At 50.2% G+C, this 25,572-nt stretch overlaps 5 protein-coding genes across 8 annotated transcripts in view; all 5 read right to left on the reverse strand.

Moving 5' to 3' along the window:
• The window catches only part of Hoxa4 (homeobox A4), a gene marked incomplete in the record, with an annotated part of 4,481 nt that extends 2,045 nt beyond the window's left edge, over nt 1-2,436 (reverse strand). The window contains 1 exon segment of the mRNA XM_013510609.1: nt 1-2,436. Within this exon segment, the coding sequence (XP_013366063.1) occupies nt 1-726 (726 nt within the window).
• Nucleotides 1-21,747, reverse strand: part of Hoxa3 (homeobox A3) — a 44,688-nt gene extending 22,941 nt beyond the window's left edge. The window contains exons 1-2 of one of the 3 annotated variants that reach the window (XM_005377456.1): nt 21,665-21,747; nt 9,468-9,571 (exon numbers count right to left, since the gene is read on the reverse strand). The gene's annotated coding sequence lies outside the window, so the exon portion shown is untranslated. The other 2 variants (XM_013510612.1, XM_013510611.1) reach the window with 2 other exon arrangements.
• On the reverse strand, nt 10,937-13,386 carry Hoxa5 (homeobox A5). Its single transcript, XM_005377451.2, has 2 exons — nt 12,477-13,386; nt 10,937-11,489 (listed from the first exon to the last, which is right to left on the reverse strand). Exons 1-2 carry the CDS (start codon nt 13,369-13,371, stop codon nt 11,239-11,241), a joined length of 1,146 nt encoding a protein of 381 aa, XP_005377508.1. The 5' UTR covers nt 13,372-13,386; the 3' UTR covers nt 10,937-11,238.
• Hoxa6 (homeobox A6) lies at nt 15,066-19,470 on the reverse strand. Its single transcript, XM_005377450.2, has 2 exons — nt 16,681-19,470; nt 15,066-15,336 (listed from the first exon to the last, which is right to left on the reverse strand). Exons 1-2 carry the CDS (start codon nt 17,120-17,122, stop codon nt 15,077-15,079), a joined length of 702 nt encoding a protein of 233 aa, XP_005377507.1. The 5' UTR covers nt 17,123-19,470; the 3' UTR covers nt 15,066-15,076.
• Nucleotides 21,748-23,170: 1,423 nt separating the features above from the next.
• Hoxa7 (homeobox A7) overlaps nt 23,171-25,572 on the reverse strand; it is a 3,041-nt gene continuing 639 nt past the window's right edge. Inside the window, exons 2-3 of one of the 2 annotated variants that reach the window (XM_005377448.1) lie at nt 25,164-25,247; nt 23,171-24,658 (exon numbers count right to left, since the gene is read on the reverse strand). In XM_005377448.1, the coding sequence (XP_005377505.1) occupies nt 24,342-24,658; nt 25,164-25,247 (401 nt within the window). In that variant the 3' untranslated portion in view covers nt 23,171-24,341. The remainder of the gene's footprint in view (nt 24,659-25,163; nt 25,248-25,572) is intronic. The other variant, XM_005377449.2, reaches the window with a different exon arrangement.

Raw genomic sequence — 25,572 nt, forward strand, 5'->3', positions numbered from 1 at the left:
CGGCGGCAGGTGCTGGGTCGCGGGTGCCGGGGGCTGGTAGCCGGGCCCCCCGCCCGGGCCTCCGTCTCCGCCGCCCGGGCCGCTGTGCTGCGCGTACTCCTCGAAGGGAGGGAACTTGGGCTCGATGTAGTTGGAGTTTATCAAAAACGAGCTCATGGTCATTAATTTGTGAAGTGCAAAAATACTAATTTTTCTCGCGTTGTCGTTTTTCTGGGCTCGCGGAGGCCCCTCCCCCTCCTGCCTCGCTACCCATCCCCCTTTCCTTTGCGCCCTTCCCCTCCCCCCGCTGTCAAGTGCCCTCCCCTCCCCCTCCCGCCGACGCCACCGCCAAAGTTCGAGGCGCTCCTCCCCCGCCCGCACGCGTGCGCGCGCGCGTTTCGCCCAGGCCCCGCGCGCGCCCTGCCCCGCCCCACGTGCAACGCCCTCACCAATGGGCGCTCCGCGCGCGCGGACCCGGATCAGGAAACGCGCGGGTGGGTGATGGATGTCGCTGTCCCGCCCGAGGCGGGGGCAGTGAGCTGGGGTTTCGGTCCTCCAGCCCCGGTGACTCGAATTCCTGCTGGGAATTCGGGGCCTGACAGGCTGTAGGTCCTCTCGGGCCCTATGCAGGTCCTCCTTCTGACCTGCCCCTCTGAGAAGAGGCGGCTGCGGCTCAGCGCTGACCTCTAGCCCAGTCGGGCCGCGCGTACTCCAGGGTTCGAGGCCCGCTGGGAGAGGGAAGGGCATCGAGACCAAGGGACGTCCCGGGTTTTATCCTGGCCCGGGAATAAAACGAATGAGCCAGCGCACCCGCTTTCTCACCCGTTGATTCCTTCCCCACGCACTGCGGTCTGGTCTGCTCGAGTCCTTGCTTGAGAAGCCTGGCAGGAGCCGCAGTGGGGAGATGGGAGGGCAGCTTAGAGAAATCTGCACAAGGATGTAAAGCAGGGCCATCCCAGTATAACCAGATGGGCACTGTCTGTATTTTTTCCCCTTTTTAATTCTTTTAGAGACCGACTGGGCTTTTCTCCTAAAATTTTTGGAACCTTCCTAATAGCATCTAATTTGACTGGTGTGGACATGAGAACTAAACAATGTCTGTTTTGGGCTGGAGATTTAGCTCAGCGGCACACCGCTTGTCTGGCAAGCGCAAGGTCGTGAGTTCGATTCCCGGTACCAGAAAAAAAAAAAAAAACTAAATATGTCTGTTTTTACTAGGTGCGACTGTGAGAGACTGTGGCCCAAGGATAGGAATGGAAAGAAGCAGCGCCTCCACAAAAAAAAAAAAAAAAAAAAACTTTGAAGCCAGTAACTTCCTATTTTAGAACAATCCCCCAGCAAGCCCTTGTCGGGTCTGATCGCGGACAGGTCTTTTCGAGCTAAGGGTTTTGCTTTCTCTTCTGGACGCTGCTTTCTCAAACTGTATCTAGGGCTAGAGTTATATTTACAGGACAGTCCATAATTTCTGAATTGCTGAAAATTAGCATATTAACGATATCAATAGTTCCGGAAGGGAGGGAGAGGGAACTGTTGCCTGCCATTTGCTAATTGAAATTTGATGGCTAAACGATGCCATTATTAATAAATAACTTATTCATTCCACCTAACGTTGATCTTTGAAGTAACCACTGATACCTTATTGTTAATGTGTGCCTTCCCTTGTCTGACTTATAAATACACCTAAGTGCTCTTTTTCAGGCTAGATTAAAGCAGGGCAAACTAGCAGAGTCACCATTCTAAAAATAACTTTCACATTGGCATGCAGAATAAGGATATTTCAGCTGGTGCACCTTCGTTGATTTTTTTTAAAGAGCAGTATAAACATTTCTCACAACTGAGTCTGGAATGCAGACAAGGAAAGTTATAGCCCAAGCCTAAAGACACTTCAAAAAGAATGTCAATTCTATCTTCATTTATATCGGTTACTCATATGAATTACTAAATGCTGGAATATATCCATTTGATGGATAGTCATTTAATGCTTAGCCACATAAAGCCTATTATATGGGACTAATCTTTAAACTAATTTAGGAAAAGAGGTTAAAAAAGGGATCATGTTAGCTTTCTGACTGGAATCTGTAATTGCCCTGAAGTGGTACAAAGAGGTTTTCCATATTGGGTGTATGTGAAGAGCGCTGTCCATTGATGTGAGGCCCTCTGGAAAAATTTTGTTTTTAATGAAATCTGAGTTAGACAGAAATCAACATTGACTGTAATCTTTAGACATCCTTTCTGGAACTGGAGGGAAGGATCTAGCCTGCAATACAACTGCCTAAACTAGTACATCTCCCAGCAAGAAAAAAATATGTACATAGAGCATAACAATATATACATATATAGCGGTATTAGAAATTTGGGCTCTCTAAACTTCAAGGGGAGGAAAAAGCATGACAAGGAAATCTTGCCCTCCTCGTGTCATCAGCTTTGAGTACTAGAGTCTTAACTGTGTCTGTTTAATATTTACAGGCACTGAAACACAACATTCATGTTATCCAGCCTCAGACCCTTCTATGGAGTTTCTATTTTTTAAATATTAAGGCGACACAGGCACTGTTTTGTATACAGTTAAACTAAATGAGTTAACTGTGCCTGTGTTTTGTGCAGTTCTGTTACTTTAGGAAGATGGGCTTACACAGAATTCCCTCAAGGCCTGTAACTTGTCTTTGTGGTTCCTATCATAAACACAAACGGAGCCAGGACCACCAAGTGTTATCTCACACACCGACATTTTGACATTTTACTGCAAGATTTATGGCTATAATAAACAATCTCAGTACCTTTTCTGAACCTTCCACAATGTCTTTGCAAGCCATAGCATAATTCCGCTGAATCAAATAATCTTTTGAAAGACACCTTTTAAAAAACATCTCTTGCCTTCCTGTAAGATCCAAGACACCAAAGAAAAAGTAGGAAGATATTAACAATTAAAAAACAAACAAGTTTACCAGAAGCATCTTGCTCGAGAAAAGATGGGATGCTTTGAAATCGAGCAGAGAGGGAGCAAGCTAATCTTCGCAGGCCAACTGGCTCCAGTCCCAAGCACGGTGAAAGCGTTTTCCTTTTCTTGGGAAACTGGTAAGCACATTTGCTCATTTCCACGTGGAGGGATAACATATATTCCCAACAAAAGCTTTCTTAAAATCCCATTAAGTGAAATAACTTTTCATCGTGTCCTCACGTCCCAGATGGAGAAGGAGAGCGAGGGAAGTCTGAGGAGAGGGAGGGAGAGGGAGGCAGTGTTTGCAGCTTGGTTTGAATCTGATTTGAATCATTTTGAATATATTTGGAACAGCCTTCCCTCTTGAATGCAACCCTGTCCCAAGTTTCAAAGTGACCGAACAGTGACACCGTGTGCATTTTGTTTCTTATTAATCTTACACATTGACAGTCTTTGTTAAATCACAAGGCGCGCCCTTCACCAGCCGACATTTTCATATTTGTTAGACGCGCTGACCTGAAGTTCACCTCGGCCTTGGACTTTGCGCTTCTAAAAGGTCTATACAGTGTCTTTTAGAGAGCAGGGTGCTTTGCCCAGGTCACTCCCTCTCAGGAAAAAACCAAGGGAAAAAGCAAAGGAAATGTATACATTATGGAATGTATTGACTGTATTTGTCCTTTGTTGTTCAGAGTCAGAATCACCCAGACTTGTTCTCTATCTGTCTGTCTCTGGAGCGGACTGGGGGAATGGCAGAAATTCAGAATGCCTGATGGTGGTATTTAAGGGCTTCCCCTACCTACTCTAGACATCACTGTAGAGGAATAACACTTCATCAGACGTTTTACCAATTAATTGTTTGGGGGTAGTGTCCTGGTAGCAGTTTAAAATGATGTACACAATCCAAGCATAAGGACTGTAATTCATTTTAGGATTTCACATAAATTTTAAACAGGATTGTGTGAGAGGCCTAAAGAGCAAAATCTGAATAAAAGGCTTTCTAAAAAAATCTGTCACTTCTGCCAGTATCTTTTTCTTTCACTTTAAAGGCTACCATGGAGGTACCTAGGAGTAGTGAAGCTGTTTCTAAGGTGTGTTACACTGTTTTAACAAAAAGCACAATGGAAAGGTTCTCTTAAAGAGACATAATTGTCTCCAAGAGAGGGAATTTCCGTTTTTTTTCCGTTTCACTAGCCCAGATGTGTGGTAATGTGTTCACTGCTGTAACAGCAATCACCACAGTTGTTTCCTTTCTTCTACTTCATCTGGCAAAATCCCATTTGGCTCTAAGCTCTTGGCCAGACTAAAAACTTTACACATTACCCAGTAGAAGCACCCAGATTACTTCCATGAAAGCAGTGTTTGGGAAATATTTACTTCACCACTGAACATACCTGGCACTGTTAAACCTAATCAACCTGAACACATTGGGATGATCTTAAACACCGCTGTAAGAGTCTACAGTTTGTGTAGTTGGGTTATCTCAAAAATGCAGAAGAAAAACCAAGGAAAATAGTTTCTTTCCCCCACTACTTTCCTACAGTAATCCTTTGAAGGTCAATATATAGAAAAGGAAAATATATCCCCCATAAAATAGATTCTAATAGCATCAACACTTAACTAATCCAGATCCATAAAATATTGCTTAGCTCTTCAATTGCAATTCATACATAACTCATGGTTCCTATCTGCTTCTTTGAAACACTAGTCCTTTCCTTTTCTACTCTCCCACCCCTCCTTCTTAGCTTTCTTTCCCTTTTCCTCAGCCACCTCCCCTCAATTCCACATCTATTTTCAAAAAGTATTGGAGAACAGAAGTCTTTCATGGTGGCCTTACAAACTGGCCTGGCACTTATGGATTCCACCTTTCCCCATTCTCTACAGTTATTCACTTGTAGATTATAGCATTTATTTTTACTCAGTTGTGGTTTAAAATTAAATAAAACAAAAATTTCAGCAATTGCAATAATGTAAATGTTTTTTCCATACCAATGAGCATTTTTCTCACTAGTGGTGATGGTAATTCTGTTCCTTTCAGGAGGGTTTCTACTTCCTTTCCTCCCCTTCCCAGCTCTAAGAATTATTTGCATTTGGTGGGTTACAGTTTCAGGAGAAGCATTTTCTATGTTTGAAAATTGCAAAGAATACATTTTTCAAAAAGTAGCTGCATTTACCCTTATCCTTGCACGTTTTAGAGGTCATTATATGTGCTAACAGGAAAAAATAACTCTGGCCAATCCAAATTCTCTTTTCCAAATTAAAGAGGTTCACTGTGCTGTACTCTTCCCTTTGAGGGCATGATAGAACACTGGAAACTTGCTACATTATTTCTTAAAGGCCTACTACTGAATTTTGAGCACTTTTATTTTGTGACAAACCCACAAACCACTCCTGGTTCCCCAACATCTAAAGTGTTGTTGTTTCAGTAACCTATGCCTATTTACCTGCTGCTATTCCCTGAGAATGGGAGTGATAATTCAACATGAAATACAGCATGTATTACTCTTGAAAAGAGGAATTTTCTATCCTTTCCTCCGTAATTGAGGTCATTCAACCACTAGGGTTCACCTGGAGTCCATACCGTGATACACGCGTCACTCTGAGCCATTTTATCTTTTGTGCTGATAGTCAAGATCGCAGCTCTAACATTGACATCAAACTCTGTCTGGGCAGATGACTAAGAGTGCTGCACAATGTAAACTTTTGACCCTCAACTTTTTGACCCACAGTTGTAACACACTAACCACAAAGATACACAAAGCTGAGCTTCTTCTTTCAGAGGGAAGAGGCCCCTGAGGATCTCAGGATGCCCTTCTGCCAGAGCCTTTGGAATTAGAGGATGAGCTGCATATTTTTATGTGTTTGTGACTGTATTTCCTGTTAAATTAGCCTCTTCTTTTTGTCAGCACATAGATAGGAACTAGATTAACTGGAAATCACTTATGATTCTACTGACAATGAAAATTTGGAGTACAAAAGAATCTTGCAAAAATAAAAAAGGAAAAAGAAGATGGGGGAAAGCCAGCAATGAAAGGTGAAGACTTTTTTCTTTATTTAAAAATAAAGACGGTGTTCTAATTGTTGGGAGAGCTGGCCCAGGCAGGCAAGTTGACTGTGAACTTGTACTAAAGCGTGCTCTGCTGGCGATTCCTAGGGTGTGCAGATTTATCTTCTCTGCATTTACTTAACCCGGCAGTGAACTGCATGGGCGTCATTTGTTAGGCGATGACAGACTTCACCTCCAGCAAGGGCTGCTTCACAAAATCGCAATAATTACCTAATAACCTTCATAACAAATATTATTATTGAAAAGACTGGTTTGTGGAGAAAGGATCTGGTGGGAGAAGGACAAATCTCTTTGTGAAAAACACCAAACAAAACAACCCTAACTGACCCTCCAGGTGCTGGGGCTTAGAATGGCTAGGACCTTGGATCCTAACCCATATGTGCTGGGAATCTAAGCTGACCCCCTCAACCTTGCGTGGGAGCCCCACTTATAGTTTTGTCATTGGCTAGAAGCAAATTCCCCCTTGGAAGCCGAAGGAGTGGAGCCCACAGTACTCTGCCCTCTCTGAAGTAGGCAAGCCATGGGCACCTCCCCAGCCAAGGCAGGAGAGACACTAAGTGAATCTTTCAAGCTAAAAGGATTGTTTTCCCCTTTAATAGGCCATCTTTTAGGATGTGATTATTTGGATCTCTGCATCTCAACAAATACACATGACTGTTTCTGGGAGAAAATTCTGTCTTGCTCTCCCAGAGCTGCCAACAATGCAGCAGGGGAAAGTCCATGAGAGAAAGGGAATCTTGGCATAGTGTTGTGAAATTAGACCATAGAGACCCTAACAAACCCCTAAGTGAGTGTGACCAGAAGCTTCCTATTATATTTACAGTTCAGGAAATATTGTCTCTTAGGCTTGTGGAAACAAACAAGCCTCTGCACATTTCCGTTGCCTTCTCTTTTTGCAAGATGAGGAGAAGCACAGACTCACACTTCGGCCACCGGCTGAGGAGCTGAGACTGGATGCCCTCATAAAGCTTTCAGTGATAGTGTTTTTTGTTTTGTTTTGTTTTTTTAAAGTTAGTTTCTCTCCAGAAACAATTCAAAAGGATGCACAAGAAATAACTTATCTACTAAATGAGCAGAGAGCAGCCACCCTCTTTAGTACGCTTCCTATGAAAATAAGAAAAAGAAAAAAAATCCCTCCAATAGCATTCACATAGGATTGACTGGATGCTGTATTTCTTAAAAGTCATTTAACTCCACATGGGTTGACCTGCCCTCTTAAATTCTCCTTAAGTTTTGTGAAGATTAACACAGACAGAAATAAGTAAGCTGACAATATTTATAACCTGTATTTTAAAAATTTGCTGGAGAGATTATCTATGTTTTATGATGTTGGACATGACTCCAACAACTCAGCCACTGAGGAGGTGTGGACATTTTCTTTACTCAAGGTATTCAGAGGAACCTGCCAGCATCCCTAGACTCTTGTCTTCTGCTTCTAATCTCAATCACCAAGAAAACGCCAAAGCACCATCATTGAAGTGGAGCCAAAACCCAATGTTTTCCAACAAAGGTCCCCAAACTCAGAGCAGCAACACAAGGAATCCAGACCTCTCATAGGCACATAAGACAGAACCCACACGTGTAGAATTTTTTTGGTTCCCAGTAAGATGTAGACACATCCTCCTAAGTGTAGAAATACCAAAATTCACTTTGACAGCTTACACAAAGTGACTACAAGGATTCACCTTGCCACACTATGAAAAGTAGACTTAAGGCAGGGTTTTAATTTTTCCAGACAAAGCTCTCCAAGTTTTGATTTTGGAATTTGTGACTTTAAGGACATCTGTTGGACTTACTCTAAGTGTAGACCCCTTTGCACAATAAAGTCTGTAGAAATTCCAAACCTATACTTTAAAATATTTTTCTTTAAGCACTTGATAAATATCTATATTAATGAGTACCTGCAGAAAACTACCTAGCTCCCAAGGGGGAGGGGGACAGATCCCATTCTTTCCAATACAGTTTGAGATTTGCCTTAACTTCTCAAACAGGATTGGGGCAAATCTGCTAGGTCCCTTGTGGATACTCCCTCAAAAGACCCCAGGACTTGCTACAATGTTCCAGTCACCGGTTCGGTTTCCCACTGAAGAATGGTGGGGGGTGCACAAGGGTGGCTTGGGCCAAGGTAAAACTGTACCCAGGAAAAAATTTATTTCACCTTACTTCACTCATTGGTACAATTTTGGAGATTGTTTTGGAAATCATAGATTATGTAAATTTCCTGAGATCAAACAGAAAGAGCAACTAACAAAAGAGAGGCGGAAATCTCCTACTGACAAACGACCAATTTCTTTCCTAAACTATACTTTATGATGTGTCAGGATAAACAACTTAATGGCTCTGGGGACTTTTAAGTTGGTCATTGAAGACACCTCGATTTCCCCCCAAACTTTAGGGCGCAGTTTGGAAGAGAGAATTTGTGCGTTGAGAGACAGTAAATTTCTCTAATCTTTAGTGCTATCTAGGGGGACGCCTAAGTTGCCTTCTGAGGGTCCTATGCATAGATGTTTTAATTCTACAAAGAAGGAGAGGAAGAGGAAAAGAAGAGAGGGAGAAGAAAGGCAGGGCGGAAGAAAAGAGAGCGCTTTAAGCCCTTTCAATTAGCCTGGGGATTCAAAGATTAAAGTTAAATCCGGCCATAAAGTTTATTGCTCCAGACTCACAGGCGGGTGAGAAGAGTCCCATGAAATAAAAAGAAGGTGCAGGCAAACAAGGTTCAGGGCCTGGTCCCGGGTGCGGGGTAGGGTGTGCTGCCCTTCTCGGATGGGGACCCGCAGTCCCCAGAGTGCAATGGGAGCCAGCAGCCTGGGATCGGCCCTGGAATCCACGGACCCAGCCTGGAGGTGCAATCCGCGCCTCACCAGCCTCTGCCACCCTCCTGCTTTCGCGAACCATCCTGAAACCCGGCCCCGAAGGCCGCCTCAATTCAGTCCTGCCAAATGACCCTGGCTAGCGAAGACATATTGCCACAGCCCCGTAAGGAATCCCGCCAGAGTCCGCCTTGGCCCTGCCCGGGCCTTTCTTTCAAACTCCCCGAGAGCAGCCCCGGCGCCCGCAGCCGGCGCCCCACTGTCTCCCAGCCCCCACCCCGGGGCTCCGCGACCCCCGAAGAGCCGGGACCCAGCCAGGCCCGGAATGATGGGGGCTTCTGCCAAGTCTCCACACACAGGCCCATTCGCACACAAAATCATCTTTTTTGCACGCCGGCAGGAGCAGCGGAAGTCATTAACATCCGCGGCTGTGCAGCAATTAAAGTTAGGCCTGGGGATGCGACGCCGCCACAGGCTCTGTTCACCGTGCTGCCTGCATTCGTAAAACTAGCTCTTGGCGCTGGAAATTGAGCAAAGGACAAGTATGCCCTCCCATTTTAAATTGTGATATAGTCTCAGGGTTATTGAAGGAAAGGAGAGAGAGAGAGAGAGAGAGAATAATGATAAAGTTTTCAGAGTACAAATAAACTTGAAAGGGCTCAAAAGGCGAGCTTACCTTAACTCGGAGGGAGCCATTTTTCAGAGAGTTTTGAGAACTTGTGGTTTGGACACTTCTGGACCTAAAATTGACAATTTGAATGACCAGGCAGCACACGTAGCCTGCAAAAGAGTCAAATGGAGTCCAGCGTCAGTGAGATTATATGTTATGTGGTATATAATGTTGGATGTCAACTCCCCAAAACCATAAAACTTACTTTAATGGCCCCACGTGACGTTTTATAGCCAGTGAGCCGATCTGTCTGTGCTATGGATGATTTTACGATCTAATTCATAGACAAAACCCTATTCATTTGGCACCCAAATGTCATATAGCCGGAACTGGGGCTTATAAAGTTTACTGTTTTATAACTTTTAAAAGGAAAGACGGCATCAGTGTAAGCGGTCGGTAAATGTGCAAATCTCTAGTTGCGCTTAGCAGTTCTGAGGAGTGTCCCAATCAAGCTAGGATGGGGTAAGTACCTTCCATTTGTAGCAAATTAATTGTAGCAAAAGAAGCCAACCTGGTTCAGGGTGAGGAGTCGGGAAGGGGCACCGGGGTTGGTTAGGGGCAAGGGTTTGGGCTCCACAATCTGGCACAGAACCCTCTACAGCAAATGGAGGCCTAGGACAGGCTTAGGAAAGAGAAAGGATCTGTGGGCCCCCAAGGTGGCTAACAAAGCCCTGGGCTTTTTCTCCTGCTTTCTCTCTCTTCCACTCTCCTTTTTTTTTTTACCCAGCAAGTTAACTTGGTTTCCTCAGAGATGGGCAAGGTGGATAGGCTTTGGAACTGCCTGTAGCTTTTCCTGATTTCTGCCCTGAACTTTCTGTTGGGTCAGACTTAGGGAGGCAGATGGTCAGTATGTTGGTCTGAGGCCTCCAAGCACAAACAATCTGCTCAGGTAAGCCTCAGGCTTACCAGCTTCCAAGACTAGACGGACAGACAGACAGACAAACAGAAAAGCATGAGGAGCCGCTTGCTATTTGGCACAAACCAGACCAAGAGAACTTACAATAGAAAGTTTATTTTTTGTTTCCAGTCAGTATTTTTCCTTAAAAACAAATAACCCCCCCCCCAAAAAAAAGCTGATCACAGTTTGCTTAAACAGCCAGACTTGGACAATATTTGTAACTTTGTTCACAAAAACATACATCACTGAAGCTGCGCTTATAAGAGCCACTTCCAGAGTTCGTGCAAAGGGTCCTACAAAGGCACGCAGGGACACACCGCTTGGAGTCACAGTTTTCGTCACAGAGTCACTAGTCACTACACGTTGAACAAGTTAAGTTGTGTCTCATTAAGTCACCTCTACAACAGCATTAATTACACAAGGAATATAGGTAGTTTGAATAAAAATATCTTTAACAGCTTGGAGCTATTGAGACAGGAACACTTCCACGCACATGCACAGTTAAACAACTCTAGTGCAACACACAACATTGGCGCTAAACGAGGTTGGAGGGGGACTTTTCTGTGTGTTTTTTTTTTTCTTTTCTTTTTTGTTATAGTTACTTCAAGTAACACAGCTTGCTTCATATAAATAAGTTAAAACATCTATTTTTTTTTTCTCAAGACAAAGCCATTCAGGACAAAGAGATGAACAGAAAGCAGATCTACTTATACAGGCGCTATAATGGCAATAAACAGGCTCATGATTAAAAGATGAATTAGGGCAACGAGAACAGGGCTTCTTCACAGAAGGAACACAAGGGAGTTTCAGAAAGTCACCTTAGTACTGACACTAAGCGGGATCCGCTAATACTGCTCAGTACTTTAAACGCTCAAATGCTCAGGGGCGGAAGGCCCCTCCTGCTGCGGCCATGCTCATACTTTTCAGCTTATTATCTTTTTTCCACTTCATTCTCCGGTTTTGGAACCAGATTTTAATTTGTCTCTCAGAGAGGCAAAGAGCATGTGCTATTTCAATCCTTCTTCTGCGGGTCAGGTAGCGGTTGAAGTGGAACTCCTTCTCCAGCTCCAGGGTCTGGTAACGTGTGTAGGCCGTCCGGGCCCTTTTGCCTTCAGGGCCGCCTATGTTGTCTGCAATAGAAAAGTCAGCGGTTTAGCCACCAACTCCTCAGCCCCTGGCTTTCAAAGTCCACCAGCTGACGAGCTAGGGTCCAGGGAGAGCGGGGAACCAGGCAAAAGGCTCAACAAGTTTTCCCTCCCTGTCCACCCGCCACTCCCCAATTTCCTTCCCTCTTCCTTTCTAGAGAGAAAACAATACGGTTTGGACTCTGGGAACAATCGGCCCATCTGAGGCTGGAACCACGTCCCGGAGGACCGCCGGGCTTTCCCTCGCCCCTCTGTGCCCTCTGGCCCTGCCCCAGGAGCCCCAAGCAGGGGGCACAGCCCTCCCAGGCTGCCCACCTCTCGGAAACCCACCGAAGCACGGCCCTTTTCTGAGTGTCCAAGTGGCCTCCAGGTCACCCTCCCTTAAAGTTCCAGCCCCATGAGCCGCCTCCAGTCCCAGCCTGTACGCCTGGGGCGCCTGCTTTCTTTCTTTTTCCTCTTTCCTTCTCTCTCCCTCTTTCCCCCAAACTTCAGAATCCCGCCGGCCCTCGCCTCGATTATTCCCCCCAAGCCCCTTTTCGGGGCTCTAATTAGTAACGCTGTTTCCCCGGCGTAGCCCTTCCCATAAATTATCCACCCTGACAAGCCCGATTCACGGCCCCTTCTGCCTGCCATCCTCTACCTCTCTGCACCCTGCTCGGCTGGCCTGACCCAGAGCGCGTTCCGAGGCGCTGGGGTTCAAGACAGGATTTTTTTTTTTTTTCTCCTTTCTCCCTTTTTTAAAGTCCAAACTTGCCTGGCCCCCGGCTCATTGCCCCGCTATTTGCCAGTGCAGGTTGCTGCAGAGAAGCGGAGGACGGGTGGAGGCAGGGGAAGGAGATCGGCAGGGAGAAGCTCCGCAGGGCTGGGAGAGGAGACTAGGAGAGAGACCCGGAGAAAGGGCGGCAAAGGAGACAGGGGAGACCGAGAGCCGCGCCCCCGCGGACGCGTGGATTAGAAAAAGGCTGGCTTTACCATGACTTATGTGCAGCTTGCGCATCCAGGGGTAGATCTGGGGCTGGGCGGGCGGCGCCGGGCTCGGCTCGCTTTGCGCGCTCGCCTGCTCGCTGCTGGCGGGGGCGTCCTCCTCGGCTCCGGACGCCGTGCCAACCCCCTCTCTGCTGTTGATGTGGGTGCTGCCGGCGTTGGCCGAGGCGCCGCTGGAGTTGCCCAGAGAGTTTTTCCCGCCGTGGTGGCTGTCGCTGCCGGGCGAGGGGGCCACGGCGGAGCAGGGCAGCGGGTCGGGCGGAGGAGAGTGCGTGGACGTGGCCGGCTGGCTGTACCTGGGCTCGGCGGGCGCCGCGCTGGCGCCGGCCGCGTAGCTGCGGGCGCGCTCCCCGGAGCCAAAGTGGCCGGAGCCCGAGCGGCCGACGCTGAGATCCATGCCATTGTAGCCGTAGCCGTACCTGCCGGAGTGCATGCTCGCCGAATCCCTGAATTGTTCGCTCACGGAACTATGATCTCCATAATTATGCAACTGGTAGTCCGGGCCATTTGGATAGCGACCGCAAAATGAGTTTACAAAATAAGAGCTCATTTGTTTTTTGATATGTGTGCTTGATTTGTGGCTCGCGGTCGTTTGTGCGTCTATAGCACCCTTGCACAATTTATGATGAATTATGGAAATGACTGGGACATGTACTTGGTTCCCTCCTACGTAGGCACCCAAATATGGGGTACGACTTCGAATCACGTGCTTTTGTTGTCCAGTCGTAAATCCTGCCTGATGACCTCTAGAGGTAAACTCGTGCACTAATGGGGGAGTTGGGTGGAGGCGAGAGGGGTGGCGCGCGCGCCCCAGGCGCGTGCCCGCCGCCCGCCGCCGCCGTTCAGTCGGACTCGAGCGCCACCCGCTGGAGGCAGGGAGCATCGCTCCGCTTCCGACCCCGGGCTGCAAGGGCCGGGGTCGAATTGAGGTTACAGCCCATTATGGCAAAATTATTGCATTTCCCTCGCAGTTCCATTAGGATGTACCAATTGTGAGGCCGTCAGCTGCCGATCGCGCGCCCGGCGAGGATGCAGAGAATTAGGGGGAGGTGGTGACTTGGAATTTATTTACAACTTTATTTGCCCGCTTTGCAGCCCCTCTTATTTTTGTGTCGAGGTTGGGGTCGGTTCTGCCATCCTGCCGGCAGCTCTGAATTTTGAAAATACAGATAACACCTTCGGGGAAGGGGAGGAGGCCATTTAGCCAAATTGGAGAAATAAATCCTGCCCGCAGCAGCAGCTACAATTACAGCTCTGTTTTTGCGAGTGCAAGAGGGACAGTGTCCCTGCCGCTCTTAAATGACAGGCGTCTATTAAAGATAGCTTTTGTGCAGTGTTTCTCCGAGGCGAGGTCAGATTCCACACACTTTTATAACCGGAGTCGATTTTTCTTTCTTGTAAATATGGTTTTTGTGTCATTAGTTTGCTATTTGATTTGCTTACGCATCTGGCTTGCAGAATCTTCACCACCGGGTCCCCTTCCTCGAGCCAGCCGGGCTCCAAGTCGGAGGGTTCCCTGTGAACCCAGCGAGTGGGCCCAGGCTTCCTGCGGCCACGGAGCCTGCTTGGGAGCTGGGAATCCGTGGACTGAGTTATTGGGGTCTTGCTTAGACCTCCGGGAGTACATTGAGGGAGCTAATGGAAGCATTTCGTGGCAGTGCCTAGTATCTCCGTAGTTATTTTTCTGAGCTACAAAAGATGAAAGTAAATCACAAATATAGCTGGGAGGCAAGCAGAGTCTCCCCACTGGAGGCCCGGCGTCGCAGGCGCTCCTGGCACGGTCGCAGGTCAGCGCCTTAGTGGCACCCATGGCCCTGAGCCCCCTCCTTGGGTGCTGAAAGCTGCTTCTTGGCGTTGCCGGCGATGTCGGAGGCAGGGAGCGGAATCCGGAGCCAGGAACCTGCGGGAGCCCAGTCGCTCCCGGGGCTGTAACGTTCCACCCGCGCCCAGGTTAGCTCGCCTCAGCTGGCTGTTTCTTTTCCACTGAAGGTGGTGCACAGGCCGGAGAGACCCGGCTATGTCGGGTCCCTTTTGTTCTTCAAGCTCCTTCCTGTTTGGGGGGCGGCCAGAGAGGCCACGGCAGGGCTGGGGCCCCAGCCCTTAGGCCCTCCTCTTTTTCCAGTGGCCTGAGCTGATGTGGTGATGCCCTTCAGGGCTTACTGCCCAACGACCGAGGCGGAGATGCCCAGACACCGAACTGGGCACGGCCTGGGGGGTCTTTCTTCTTCAGCAGCTCCACATTCCAAGCTCAGGGAGACAGCACAGGAGCTGGGGAGAAATTCGGGGCGCACTCCGGAAACTCGGAGCTGACTTGAAAAGCCTTGGGGGAGCAGGCCTGTGTGTGTACAGTGCGCGCCGCTCCACCGCTGGCACCGTCTGTGTTGTGTGGGCTTTTTGGTTGGTTTTTGTTTTGTTTTGTTTTTTGTTTTTGGAAATAAATACTCGCGCGCTTGCAGAGCTTCGGGCTCCCCTGAAGCTGCGGAAGCCCCCCGACAGCAGCACAAGGGGAGAGAAGTTGGGAAGCGGGCAAGGGCAAGGGGGCAAAGCCAAAGGAGGTTGCAGCGCTGGCCTGGTCCCTGCCCAGACGTCTACTCGCCCGCCTTTGCCTCAGAGTCCTCCCCGCTGGGCTGCGTGGAATTGATGAGTTTATTTTCCTTTTTCCACTTCATGCGGCGGTTCTGGAACCAGATCTTGATCTGGCGCTCGGTGAGGCAGAGCGCGTTGGCGATCTCGATGCGGCGGCGCCGCGTCAGGTAGCGGTTGAAGTGGAACTCCTTCTCCAGCTCCAGGGTCTGGTAGCGCGTGTAGGTCTGGCGGCCTCGGCGCCCGTGGCTGCCGTACACAGCACCTGCAGGCAGAAATGGCCGGGTGCGGGTAAGCGAGGGTCCGTAGGGCCGAGCCAGTGAGTCCCTTGCCTCCCTCCGGGGGCCTCTGGGCTGGGAACCACTCTGCCTCGGTTCCTGCCTCTCCCACTACATCTGGGGCCGAAAGCACACCGAATCATAACAAGCACGGTGTCTGCCACCTAAAACAGCCCGGGGTTTTTGAAAAGTCTGTTTTTGAATAGTCTGCCTTGTAAGAAGACCATAGCAAATGAAATAATAGAACGGGCATTTGTAATTTGGGGCAACAGAGTCATATTTTTGTGGGGTGTGGTGTGTGTGCATCTGGGGTAGGTGGGAGTGGATCCCTATTAGCAGTGTAGACACTGAATTCGCACACTGTTCTCTCTAAGGATGCTACTGAGGCCACCTATGTCAGGACACAACACATTTTTTGGAAAGTTAGATATGGTTAGCTCTCTCAAATATGTGCACATTCTCCCAAATTTTATGACCCACTTGAAAACACAGAGGCCCATGGGGGTGGGATTTTAAAGCAAAACACTGAGTTTTAAAATCCATATTAGGTTGTCCTGCTCCAAGGGGAAGGGAGGATTCCCTGTGGGGTCTTTGGAAACCAGGGCAAAGAGATGGACCTACTAGCGGTCTGGGATTTCTTGCAATGTAGGACTGTGCTGGGCTCTTTCTTCTGGTGCCAAAGGTGCCCAAGGGCGGGGGGAGGGTGGTGGAGAGTCTCCACAAGCCTAGTGTGAGGCTCAGGCAGGGGATAGAAGGAGGCAGAAGTTGGCTAAGAGAGAACAGTTGAGTGGAAGGGGGAGGAGGGAAGGGAGGAGAAAAAAAGTCCTGAAGCTAGGGATGTGGCCCTCCAAGGCTTTGGGGGGAAACACTGAAAGAAGCCAAATGGAGCCCTCTCTCCATCCAGGGTTCTGAAGGGCAGAGAAGAGAGGGGTTGTAGCTACAGCAGGCCCTCTCTACCTGGAACCTGAGCACAGGGTTGCAGGGTGCAGCGTGGGGGTTCTCCCTCCCAACCTGCTTCCCTCTCTCTTCAGGGCCCTGTCACAGTTCCCCCAGTTTGGCAGTGATTCCCCCACCTTCCTTAAAGTGTCACCTTACATGGACCTTACTGCCCTCCTTCTCCTCTGCTTTGGCCTGATGGCCCCATGGGGAATGGTTTTTTTCTTTTAAAATCTACTTTAAAAAGCCAAAGAAACTTTGTCCATTCTTTCCTCCTTGCATTCTCTCTCTTCCTCTTTCCACTGCCTCTGTCTCCTTCCTTCCTTCCTTCTTTCCCGGCCTCCTTCCCCCTCTGCCTCCACTGTCCTGGGTGGGGGTGCAGGGAAATGCCTTACCCGCACAGGAGTTCATCCGCTGCATCCAGGGGTAAACAGGGCTCGTGTACTTCCGGTCGGTGCCTTCGTCATGGAGGGCTTTGCCCTGTATGGTGCTGCTGTCGGGTTTGTACTGCTGCTCGGGAGAAAAGTGCAGGTAGTCCCCGGGGCCCCTCTGCTTGCCACTGCCCGAGGGCGAGGCGCCACTGAGGTCCTTATCAGAATAGAAACACGAGGCCCCGTACTCGTAGGACGCCCGGTTGCAGGCCAGGACCGAGTTGGACTGTTGGTAGAAACAAGGTGAGGTGTACGTCTTGTCCGGGAGGCTCGACGCCCCGTACGAGGCCGGGAAGGGCCTCAGCGCGTCATAGCCAGCCGGGTAGAGGGGCAGCTGGCCCAGGAAGGAGTCCTGGCCGCTGGGCAGGCTCCCGGGAAAAGTGGGATTCACAAAATAGGAACTCATTTGCGCGCCCCTCTGCAGGACTGTGATTTGTTGTGTATTAGTACATCTGGCTATAACTATTAGTAGTCATCGAACTGGTTTGTTTCTGGATGGCCGAACGCCAAAAGCGACAGCAGCAAATCGCACCAGCTGACGCGGCGGCGGCCAATGGGAGCGAGCGCCGGAGCCCGCTCCCCAGGGACCGCGGCGACCGAGGCAGCAAAGTTACAAACAGCCCCCAGCCCGCCCGCCGCCGCCCGCCCAGCAGATTAATGTGCGCGCACAGCCAGCCCGCCCGGCTCTTTCCCCCAACGCCAGCGGCCGGCCTGGCCCGGGCAGGGACGTGCAGATCAGACCCGGGCAGGAGCGCTAGCGCCCAGGCCGCCTGAAAGGCCCTGTCAGGCTCGCTCTTTCCTGCACCCCCCATGCCTTTTTTTTTTTTCCTTGTCGGATTTTGCTGGTTTTTTTCTCCTCCAAACAGGAAACCCGACCACCCTGCCGCTAAGAGAAGCGGCAACCACGATGGCTTTGCTCCTTGCTGGCCTGCTGTCCAGACCTGACACCGAGTTGCCCCTCCCCTTCCCCCCCCATGGAGGGTGTGGGGTCTTGAGCTGGAGTAGGGGTTCTGAGAAGCCAGGCCTTCCCTCTGCTCTTCACTAGCAAGCTTGGGAACGCTGGACCCCCTCATTCTCTCCTTCCCACTTCAGTCAGAGGTCTGGGCCTGGCAGCAAAGAGCCAAAGGCTCATCCCACACTCACCAGGACAAGGCCACACAGCCTCCTCCTGCTGCCCCTGCCTTCCACATATAACAACATCTTATTTGGGTACAGATGGGCTCCCCTGCAATGGCTCATGCCTACTTGGTCTCAAAGCAAGTATCCTCACCAGCTGCACACCCAGTCGTTGAGCCCAGGGAACAGAGAGACCAGAACCCACAGGTTTCAACAAGAAAGGACCTGCGGAGGAGCGGCTGTGAGACGGGGCTCTGACTGCTGCCTCTCCTCTAGCACCCCGGGACTCTCCGAAGCCACCCAAACTGCTCAGAAGCTGGGACAGGAAAACCCAGATGGGGACTCTCCCTCCTCATCCCAGAGGCACTGATGACACAGGGCTCCTGGTGGAGCAGGGCACCAAGAACAGCTGGACGGGTCCCAAGGATGGACAGTAATTAATGGGCTTGGTTTCCGGGGTGCCTGTCTGCTGGCACTGTCATGGGTAGCGTCCTCTTTCTTGCTCTTCCTAAGACTACCCCGGAGGCTGCCACTGGCAGTAGCTCCAGAACAGTGAACAGTTTTCTCACAGGCTCCAGAAATCCTGAATCCCTTTTCCTGTGGTCCCAGGCCTGGCAGCTCCCGGATAGGACACAAAAAGCCTGTCCTGGGCTGCTGTCTCTTGCCTGAGAGGTGTGCCTTCAAGACAGTTCACTTTTACAACACAAGGATCAATCTCGTTTTGTAAAATGTGATGTCGGTCCAGTGGCATTTTTATGACTGTTTGTTGGGCTTGTAAAACTCCTTGAATTAGCTTTAAAATCCTCAATGCTGTGGAAGTTGAAGAAATGACATTATTTGGTTGGATTTCGGGAGGCTATTTTTAAGATCTGTAAAACCCTGGCCAGTATAGGCTGATGGGGTTCAGGACTTGAGGGGGGCGGGGTGGCAACTGGCAATACTCCCCTAGGAATCTGGTAAGGACTTCCTTGATCTCTTTCTTGCTTTTCGATTTTTTTCCCTGACCTCCCTTCCCCCAAAATAAAAAAAAATTGAAAAAGACTGGGCTACTATCGGCATGGCAGCGGCCTCCACAGAGCCCGTGACGGCACTCTTGAAGGGTTGAGAAAGCCTTGAGCCTGTACTTTAATCAATCCAGAGAGGGAAAGTTTTCCCTTTGCATATAAAAGGTCATTCAGAAGAGAATACATTTTCACATTTTCCACAGATTTCTTCAGGGACAGGATCCAACAGATGAAACACTCAAGAGTCAAAACAGTAAAAAGGGAATTTTTTTCTTTAAAAGCTGTGTTTCAGTTATTATATCTTACTGAGTTTCAGTTATTGTATCTTAAAATCATCAGATAACAGTAATTTCAAGCGAGTTATTTAAAGTGAAAATAACCGTTTTGCAGATGTTGATAAATGCTTACATTTATAATTTCTCTCCCATTCCTTCATGTTCTACGCAGTGTTGGAGCTACTGGCAGTTTACTATTGTTATTATTGTTAGGCTTTGACCTGGATTCTCCATCCAGTAACTGTCCCAGCAAATGAAAGAATTTGATTGTTCAGCTCAGAGCCAGAAAACATGATATTTCTAGCTTTTGTAAGCACTAAAGTGGAAAAAATAATACATTAAATTGAAATCTTTACATGGTAGTCAAGGCTAGTGCATATCATGTTGACAGCCAATCAATTTATCAATTTCTTTCTCATATATATATATATATATATATATATATATATATATAGGAGAGCGAGAGAGTCACAAGGAAGAACCCATTCAGACAATAATAGGAGCCCCACACCCTCCCTACAGCCTATCCTGGATGGTGGCAATGGCCACCGCAGAGCTCTCCCTTCTCTATCAAAGGTGAACAGAAAGCCAACTTACCTTTCAGCTTCTCTCATTGGGGCAGGGTGTCCAGTAGGGTCACACCTTCGGCTCTTGCCCTGGGCTGCCCATTGAGCTCCTACACTTCTGCCAGGCTGGAAGAAGGCCTTCAGGGATGTGTGGGAACCCTGAAGGCCCACATTCTACCTTTCGGATCGATAGCTCAAGCCAGAACCAGCAGCACACAGGTGCGGCCTCTGCCTGTCACAGGTTCTTGCCTGGAGCCCAAATCCACCTTCCTTGCGATAGCCAATACTTCTCAGGGCCAGCCGGGCCAGCAGGCCTCAGGACTACAAGTGATGTCTCCGATGTCAGAATCCCAAAGCCAGAGCGTTCCCCCAACCGGCGTGCGACCCCAGAGCTCCTTGGGACGCGCAGTTTGGACAGAAGCAGCCATGACGTGCCAGGCGGCCTGTGAAACCAGTCTCCATGGTGCTGGGGTGGGGAAGAGGGGAGGACCCGGGTCTATTCTGGCGTCCGGTTCAGTCTGGGGTGGTGGAGGCCGGTAGATTTCCCAGCCAAATAGACCCTGGAAGACTGCCCTTCAGGTCCCCTTTCGTCCCCGCTTCCCCGGCCTTCAGGGGAATCTCTAAAGGGCCCGCACAGCAGTCGCGCCAGGCTGGAAGACGCGGGCTGCGGTTGGCGCCGGTCCCGGCGACGGCCACAGCGTGGCAGCAGCGAGCGCCATCTCGATCACAATAAATAATGTGCCCGCGGCAGCCGCAGTCGGGCAGCCAACGGCCCTGCAAGGCAAACGCGCCGCTTTATCTGCCCGAGCGCACCCAACGGGCCAGCGAACGCCCCCAAACATTTACACGCCTTCTTGGTTACCCAATGCATACCAAGATATTATCTCAAAATCGGAAAACAACAAGAACAACAAACAAAATCCAAACAAACACGGTAGAACTCCAGCCCAGAACCTGGAGGTTGATTCTTGTCGCCCGGAGCTCCCCGGGGCAAATCTGGTCCGTGGAGCCAGGTTCTTGTCGCCGCGCTACGCAAAGCTACCGCCAGCACTCCCTCAAGGCCTCCTCCCGGCCAGCTCCACGGTCCTCTCCCTGCTCACGCGAGGTGGGGCGCACGGTCGCCAGCTCTCTGAGCCGAGGTGGGGTAAAGAGGGTCCCCCTATTGCCCAGACTCGGCTCACGTCCTTCTTCCAACCTTAGCTGCGGCCCCTGCCACCTGCAGTCACACCACAACGTTCTCCGCTCCAAAACATCCCACCAAGTAACATCCAATTAACCCCGTCCTCTCCTCCAACGCAGAATTCCGCCCACGCACCTATTCCCTTGCGCCTCAGAAGCCTCGCTCCTCGGAAAACCGGGCGAAGAGAAAAGCAGGCGATCAGCAAAGAACTCTGGCTGAATTAGTAAGTTGTTTGTTTGTTTGTTTGTTTCCCCATGTTCTACCTTTCTCTCCGAACCCAGCTCCCAGGGACTAGAAGGTGCGTTGACGCTCGTAAAACGCCTGTGGGGTAACTCACTTTTGCCCTCACCTCTTCTCAGCTCCCCAGGTCGGGAGCTGTCTTCTGTTGTTGGGGAATTCAGTTGAACCAATTGGGCCATGAATGAAAAAAACAAAATAAAACAAAAAACAAAGCCTCCAAAAGACAATCCCTTAGGCTGGCAGGAAATGCGAAGTGCGGGATCACTTCCTTTTATGCTTCCCGGCGTGGCTGGGGAAGGGGGGAGAGAAGCCCAAGTGCTACTGCCAGTGCCAGGGCGCCGTGCCACGGAGGGAAGGCGGGCGCTTACTGCCCTGGTGATCGAGGGAGGGGAGGGACCGAGTGGGGTGGGGTGTGTGGGGGAAGGGGTGTGTGTGAGTGGGCTGTGGGGTGCACCGGGTCCAGCATGGGGGGTATGGCATGTCCCTTTTCAAAGCCGCCTTAGTTGCCTTCTCCCACCGCGTGGCACCTCACCACCTCCGCTCCTGTCTCTTCCCCACATGTCTCACCTTCAGATGGCGGCTCCCAGAAGGTCCTGCTCCTCTGACAGCTGTCGCTCCGGCAGCCCGGAGACGAATTGTCCTCCTTCCTGGTGCCAGAGGACGCAGGAAATTAGCCAGGTTGCAAGTTGCAAAGCGGCCGCCTCGGCGCCGGGAACCGGGCGCGCCCCACCTCCCGCGGGAGCGGCCGGGCCGGGCCTGGCCGGGGCTTCCCCTCGCTGGACATCGGCGGACAAAGCGCAGCCCAGCCGGGCTGGAAAGGCAGAGCTCCGAAGCAGGCAGGATGGAGCGGAGCAAAAGAATGCGGCTCTATTCTCGCAAGGGAAATTATAAAAAAGTTCATGTTCACGGTTCTCATCCACATGACCGACAGCGGCCAATGGAAGGGCCGAACAACTCATAAAGTTGCATTGCAAAGTTGTAAATTTTCATAAACAACAACGGATTTATGACCCTTTCCCCATCACTAAGAGGAGGCAGCTCTTACACCGGCGCCATCTTACCACCGAGGCCGCCCGGACTTGGGCCGCAGGTTTTACAGACCCTTTTGGGTCGGATTTTATAAAAAGAGCCCTAGGAAGCTGTCCCAACCCAGGCAGGAGATAGGAGTGGAGGTCTTAGCTGGCAGCGCTCAGGATGCTCTACATTGGCCCCGGGGCCCCTACCCTCACCTCTTCCCCCGCCCGCTGTTCCTCCGCACCCAGACACCCCTGGTGAGGCTGCGCAGCCAGATTCTGCGGCTCTTGCCCCTCCTGCCCCTCCTCTAACCCCTCTTTGCTGCAGTGCTGGCCCTGGGGAGCCGTCGCCCGCCTGACGGGCAGAGTGTGGGTGCTGCAGCAGGGGTCCCCAGTCCCATTTTCTAGCCAAGGACTGAGTTCAGGGCACATGCGGACTCCGGGATTTGTTGCAGAGTAGGTAATACCCTCTTCAGAGTCCACTTGCCAGCCTTAGAGCAAAGGGTGGATTTGGAATTCGCTCCTGGAATTTTGGAGGTTTTTAAGAGGTTTGTAAAGTATAATGTGTCTGCCAAAGATTCTATTTTCAAGGGATCTATATCTGCACACACAGAGAGAAATCAGACAAAAGTAGCCATAAAAACACGAACAAAATTATAAATACAGGGAAATGGATACACTCAATTATAGACACAGAAAACGTGTAATTGTGGATACACAGAAAAACATGCACCCAATTATGGTCATGGAAATAAGTAGACACATTTATGGACACAGATATATACACAATTATAAAATAAAGCAAAAATATATATCCAAGCATACACAGACATACAAAAATAGGCACATACATACCCATACAAATCCACACACACAAATGTAAAATGAGACATGACATGCCTACACACTAATACACGGATAACGCAACACTGGGAGCAGAGAACAGTCTTCCTCTTTTGCTTCCCAACTGCCCCTTTGGGCACAAAGACACGGCCAGGACTTGCCCTTCAGCTCTGGCCACCTCCCCTTACCCCGACCCCTCAAGATAAAGCACTCCATGTTTCTTTGTGACCAAGCATCTTTATTTTTATTACATAAAACATGGTTGGCTGGGCTAGGAACAGTTCCTTCCCTGAACACCAGGCTGGAGCGTAGGGGGACGTAGGACAACACAGGAGATGAAGGGCGTTGGGGAGGGCATTGGACCTCCCCACCCACTACAGAGTTAGTTCAAGACAACACACCATGCTATAAAGTCACCCCCTTAACATATCCTCCCCAAGTCAAGACATTTCTTTACAAATGAGCTCCAAGACTATAGAAATGACCAAAAAATCTCATTCAAATATACAATATTTGCCATCTTAGGAAAAGTCAGGGTGTACATAGTTGACATGGCTGAACAGTAGGACACAGGAGCCAGAGGAGAAGACAATGATGCTGGAGCGTCTCCACAGTCCTACAAAGCAGAAGCTAACCCAGAGGTTTGCAGCCCGCTCAGGAATACTCCCCTCCAGAAGTAGGGGGTGATGGGCCTGATCTTGGGGTGTCCAAGCCAGAGAAAGAGGGATTCTAGGTTGCAGCACTTAGTATGCTTTGGAATAAATATATTATTTTTCAATTTAAATAGAAGCCAATGCCCTGATCCCTGGACCCCAGTGCCTTCTCCGTGATGCCTTGGGGACCCCAAAGGCTGTGGCTGGAAGCAACAGGGGCCCGTCTGCGGGCGGGGGCTGGTGACAACAAGTAGCAAGCAAGCCAGCCAGCACAAATAGGTAGTTTGGGGCTAATAGGTAGTACTGAAAGAATTGTGTTCCTGTGGGTATGGAGTGTGGTGCTGGGTGTCTGCCAGTGTTGGGACACTAGGAGGCTTCCTGGAAGTGGAGGCCCACTGCAGCTGGGCCCATAGGTAGTTTGGGGGTGCCTCTCAAGGAGGCCTGTGCTAGGTAGTATTTTGGCCATGCCAAGGCAGAGCGCTGGCCTGGGGCTAGGGGTATCTATTGGAATTCTGAGGGAAAGGGGACCCCAAGGTGACCTTGTCTTCATAGCCTCTCAGTCCAGAAATTTGGGAGCTACATCGGGTGATGGGGTGGGTGCTGTTGGGAGTTGGGGTGTTTTTCTTTATCTTTTAAATTTTTCTTTTATTTTCCCCCATTTTTGTAAATAAAATCAGTGAGTCTTAAAGACGCTTTTCCGACTGTCCGATGCAGCCAGGGCCCTAGCTTGGCCCTTCATTCCTCCTCTTCCTCCTCCTCCTCCTCCTCTTCCTCATCTTCCTCATCGGCCTTGGCTGAAGCAGCAGCAGCAGCAGAGGGCACCGCGCCCTCGGGGGCTGCAGCAGGGGTGGAACCCTCTTCCTTATGCTCTTTCTTCCACTTCATGCGGCGGTTCTGGAACCAGATCTTGATCTGGCGCTCGGTGAGGCAGAGCGCGTGGGCGATCTCGATGCGGCGCCGCCGCGTCAGGTAGCGGTTGAAGTGGAACTCCTTCTCCAGCTCCAGGGTCTGGTAGCGCGTGTAGGTCTGGCGGCCTCGCTTCCTGTCTGGTCCTGAGAATAGAAATGCGGACACATGGACACCCGGATAGACAAGCAGACAGGGACATGGAAAGAACAGTGCATTAGCCAGGCTGCTGTCCAGAGGGTGCACTTTCTTCCCTTCCCAGAACTAGGCGGATGGCTCCCCTCTGCCCCAAAATTTAGAGCAGAGCTGGAGGCAGGGGCGGGGGTGGGGTGGGGTGGGACAGTGTTAGCAGAAGACCCAACCCTGCAGCCAGACGGCAGGCAGCTCTGTAAGAAGGGAAGCAGCAGAATTCTAACTTTACAGCCAACCGACCTTTCCAGCCGGCTACGCTTCCACAATGTCCTGCTTCCCCCTGACAAAGGGAAATTGTAAATATAGAGTGTGGGCAAGTGGGAGACCTGAACTTTTGCATTCAAAGGCGAGCCCAGCCTTTCCCCAGCCTTCCCAGACGAGTGGCGACCCTCCCCGTCAGCGTCAACCCCATCCCTGGGACCTTCCTGGCGCACTTCGACCCTCTGTCCCCTTCGCTACCGTCTTCAATGGCCCCTGGCACAGGGGTGGGTGAGGGGACCCAGAGGGTTTGGCTCCCTCTGCTTTTGAGAAGGAAAATCGAGGCTGAAAGGAAAAGAGGGAGAGAGGGAACGAGAAGAAAGGGAGGGAAGGATAGAGGGAGAGGGAGAGAGAGGAGAGGAATAGGGAACAAACTTAATGTTAAAATTCCAAGGCGAATGGAGTTAAATAAATTTACGAGGATTGAAACCATTAATTGGGCCATAAAAAGTTTTATGAGCCTCATTTACATACAATGCTACGGGGCTCTCCACGCAATGGCGCCTCGGCTCTAATTAAAACCAGAAAGGCAGCGCCGCCAGGAGTCACGGGGGCCGCGGCTCGCGGCCGCCTGGCTCAGCTCTCCCGGGCCCTGCGCCCCAGCCGCGCT

This window comes from Chinchilla lanigera, unplaced genomic scaffold, assembly GCF_000276665.1.
Source record: "Chinchilla lanigera isolate Chin_1 unplaced genomic scaffold, ChiLan1.0 scaffold00009, whole genome shotgun sequence".
Taxonomy (NCBI): Eukaryota; Metazoa; Chordata; class Mammalia; order Rodentia; family Chinchillidae; genus Chinchilla; species Chinchilla lanigera.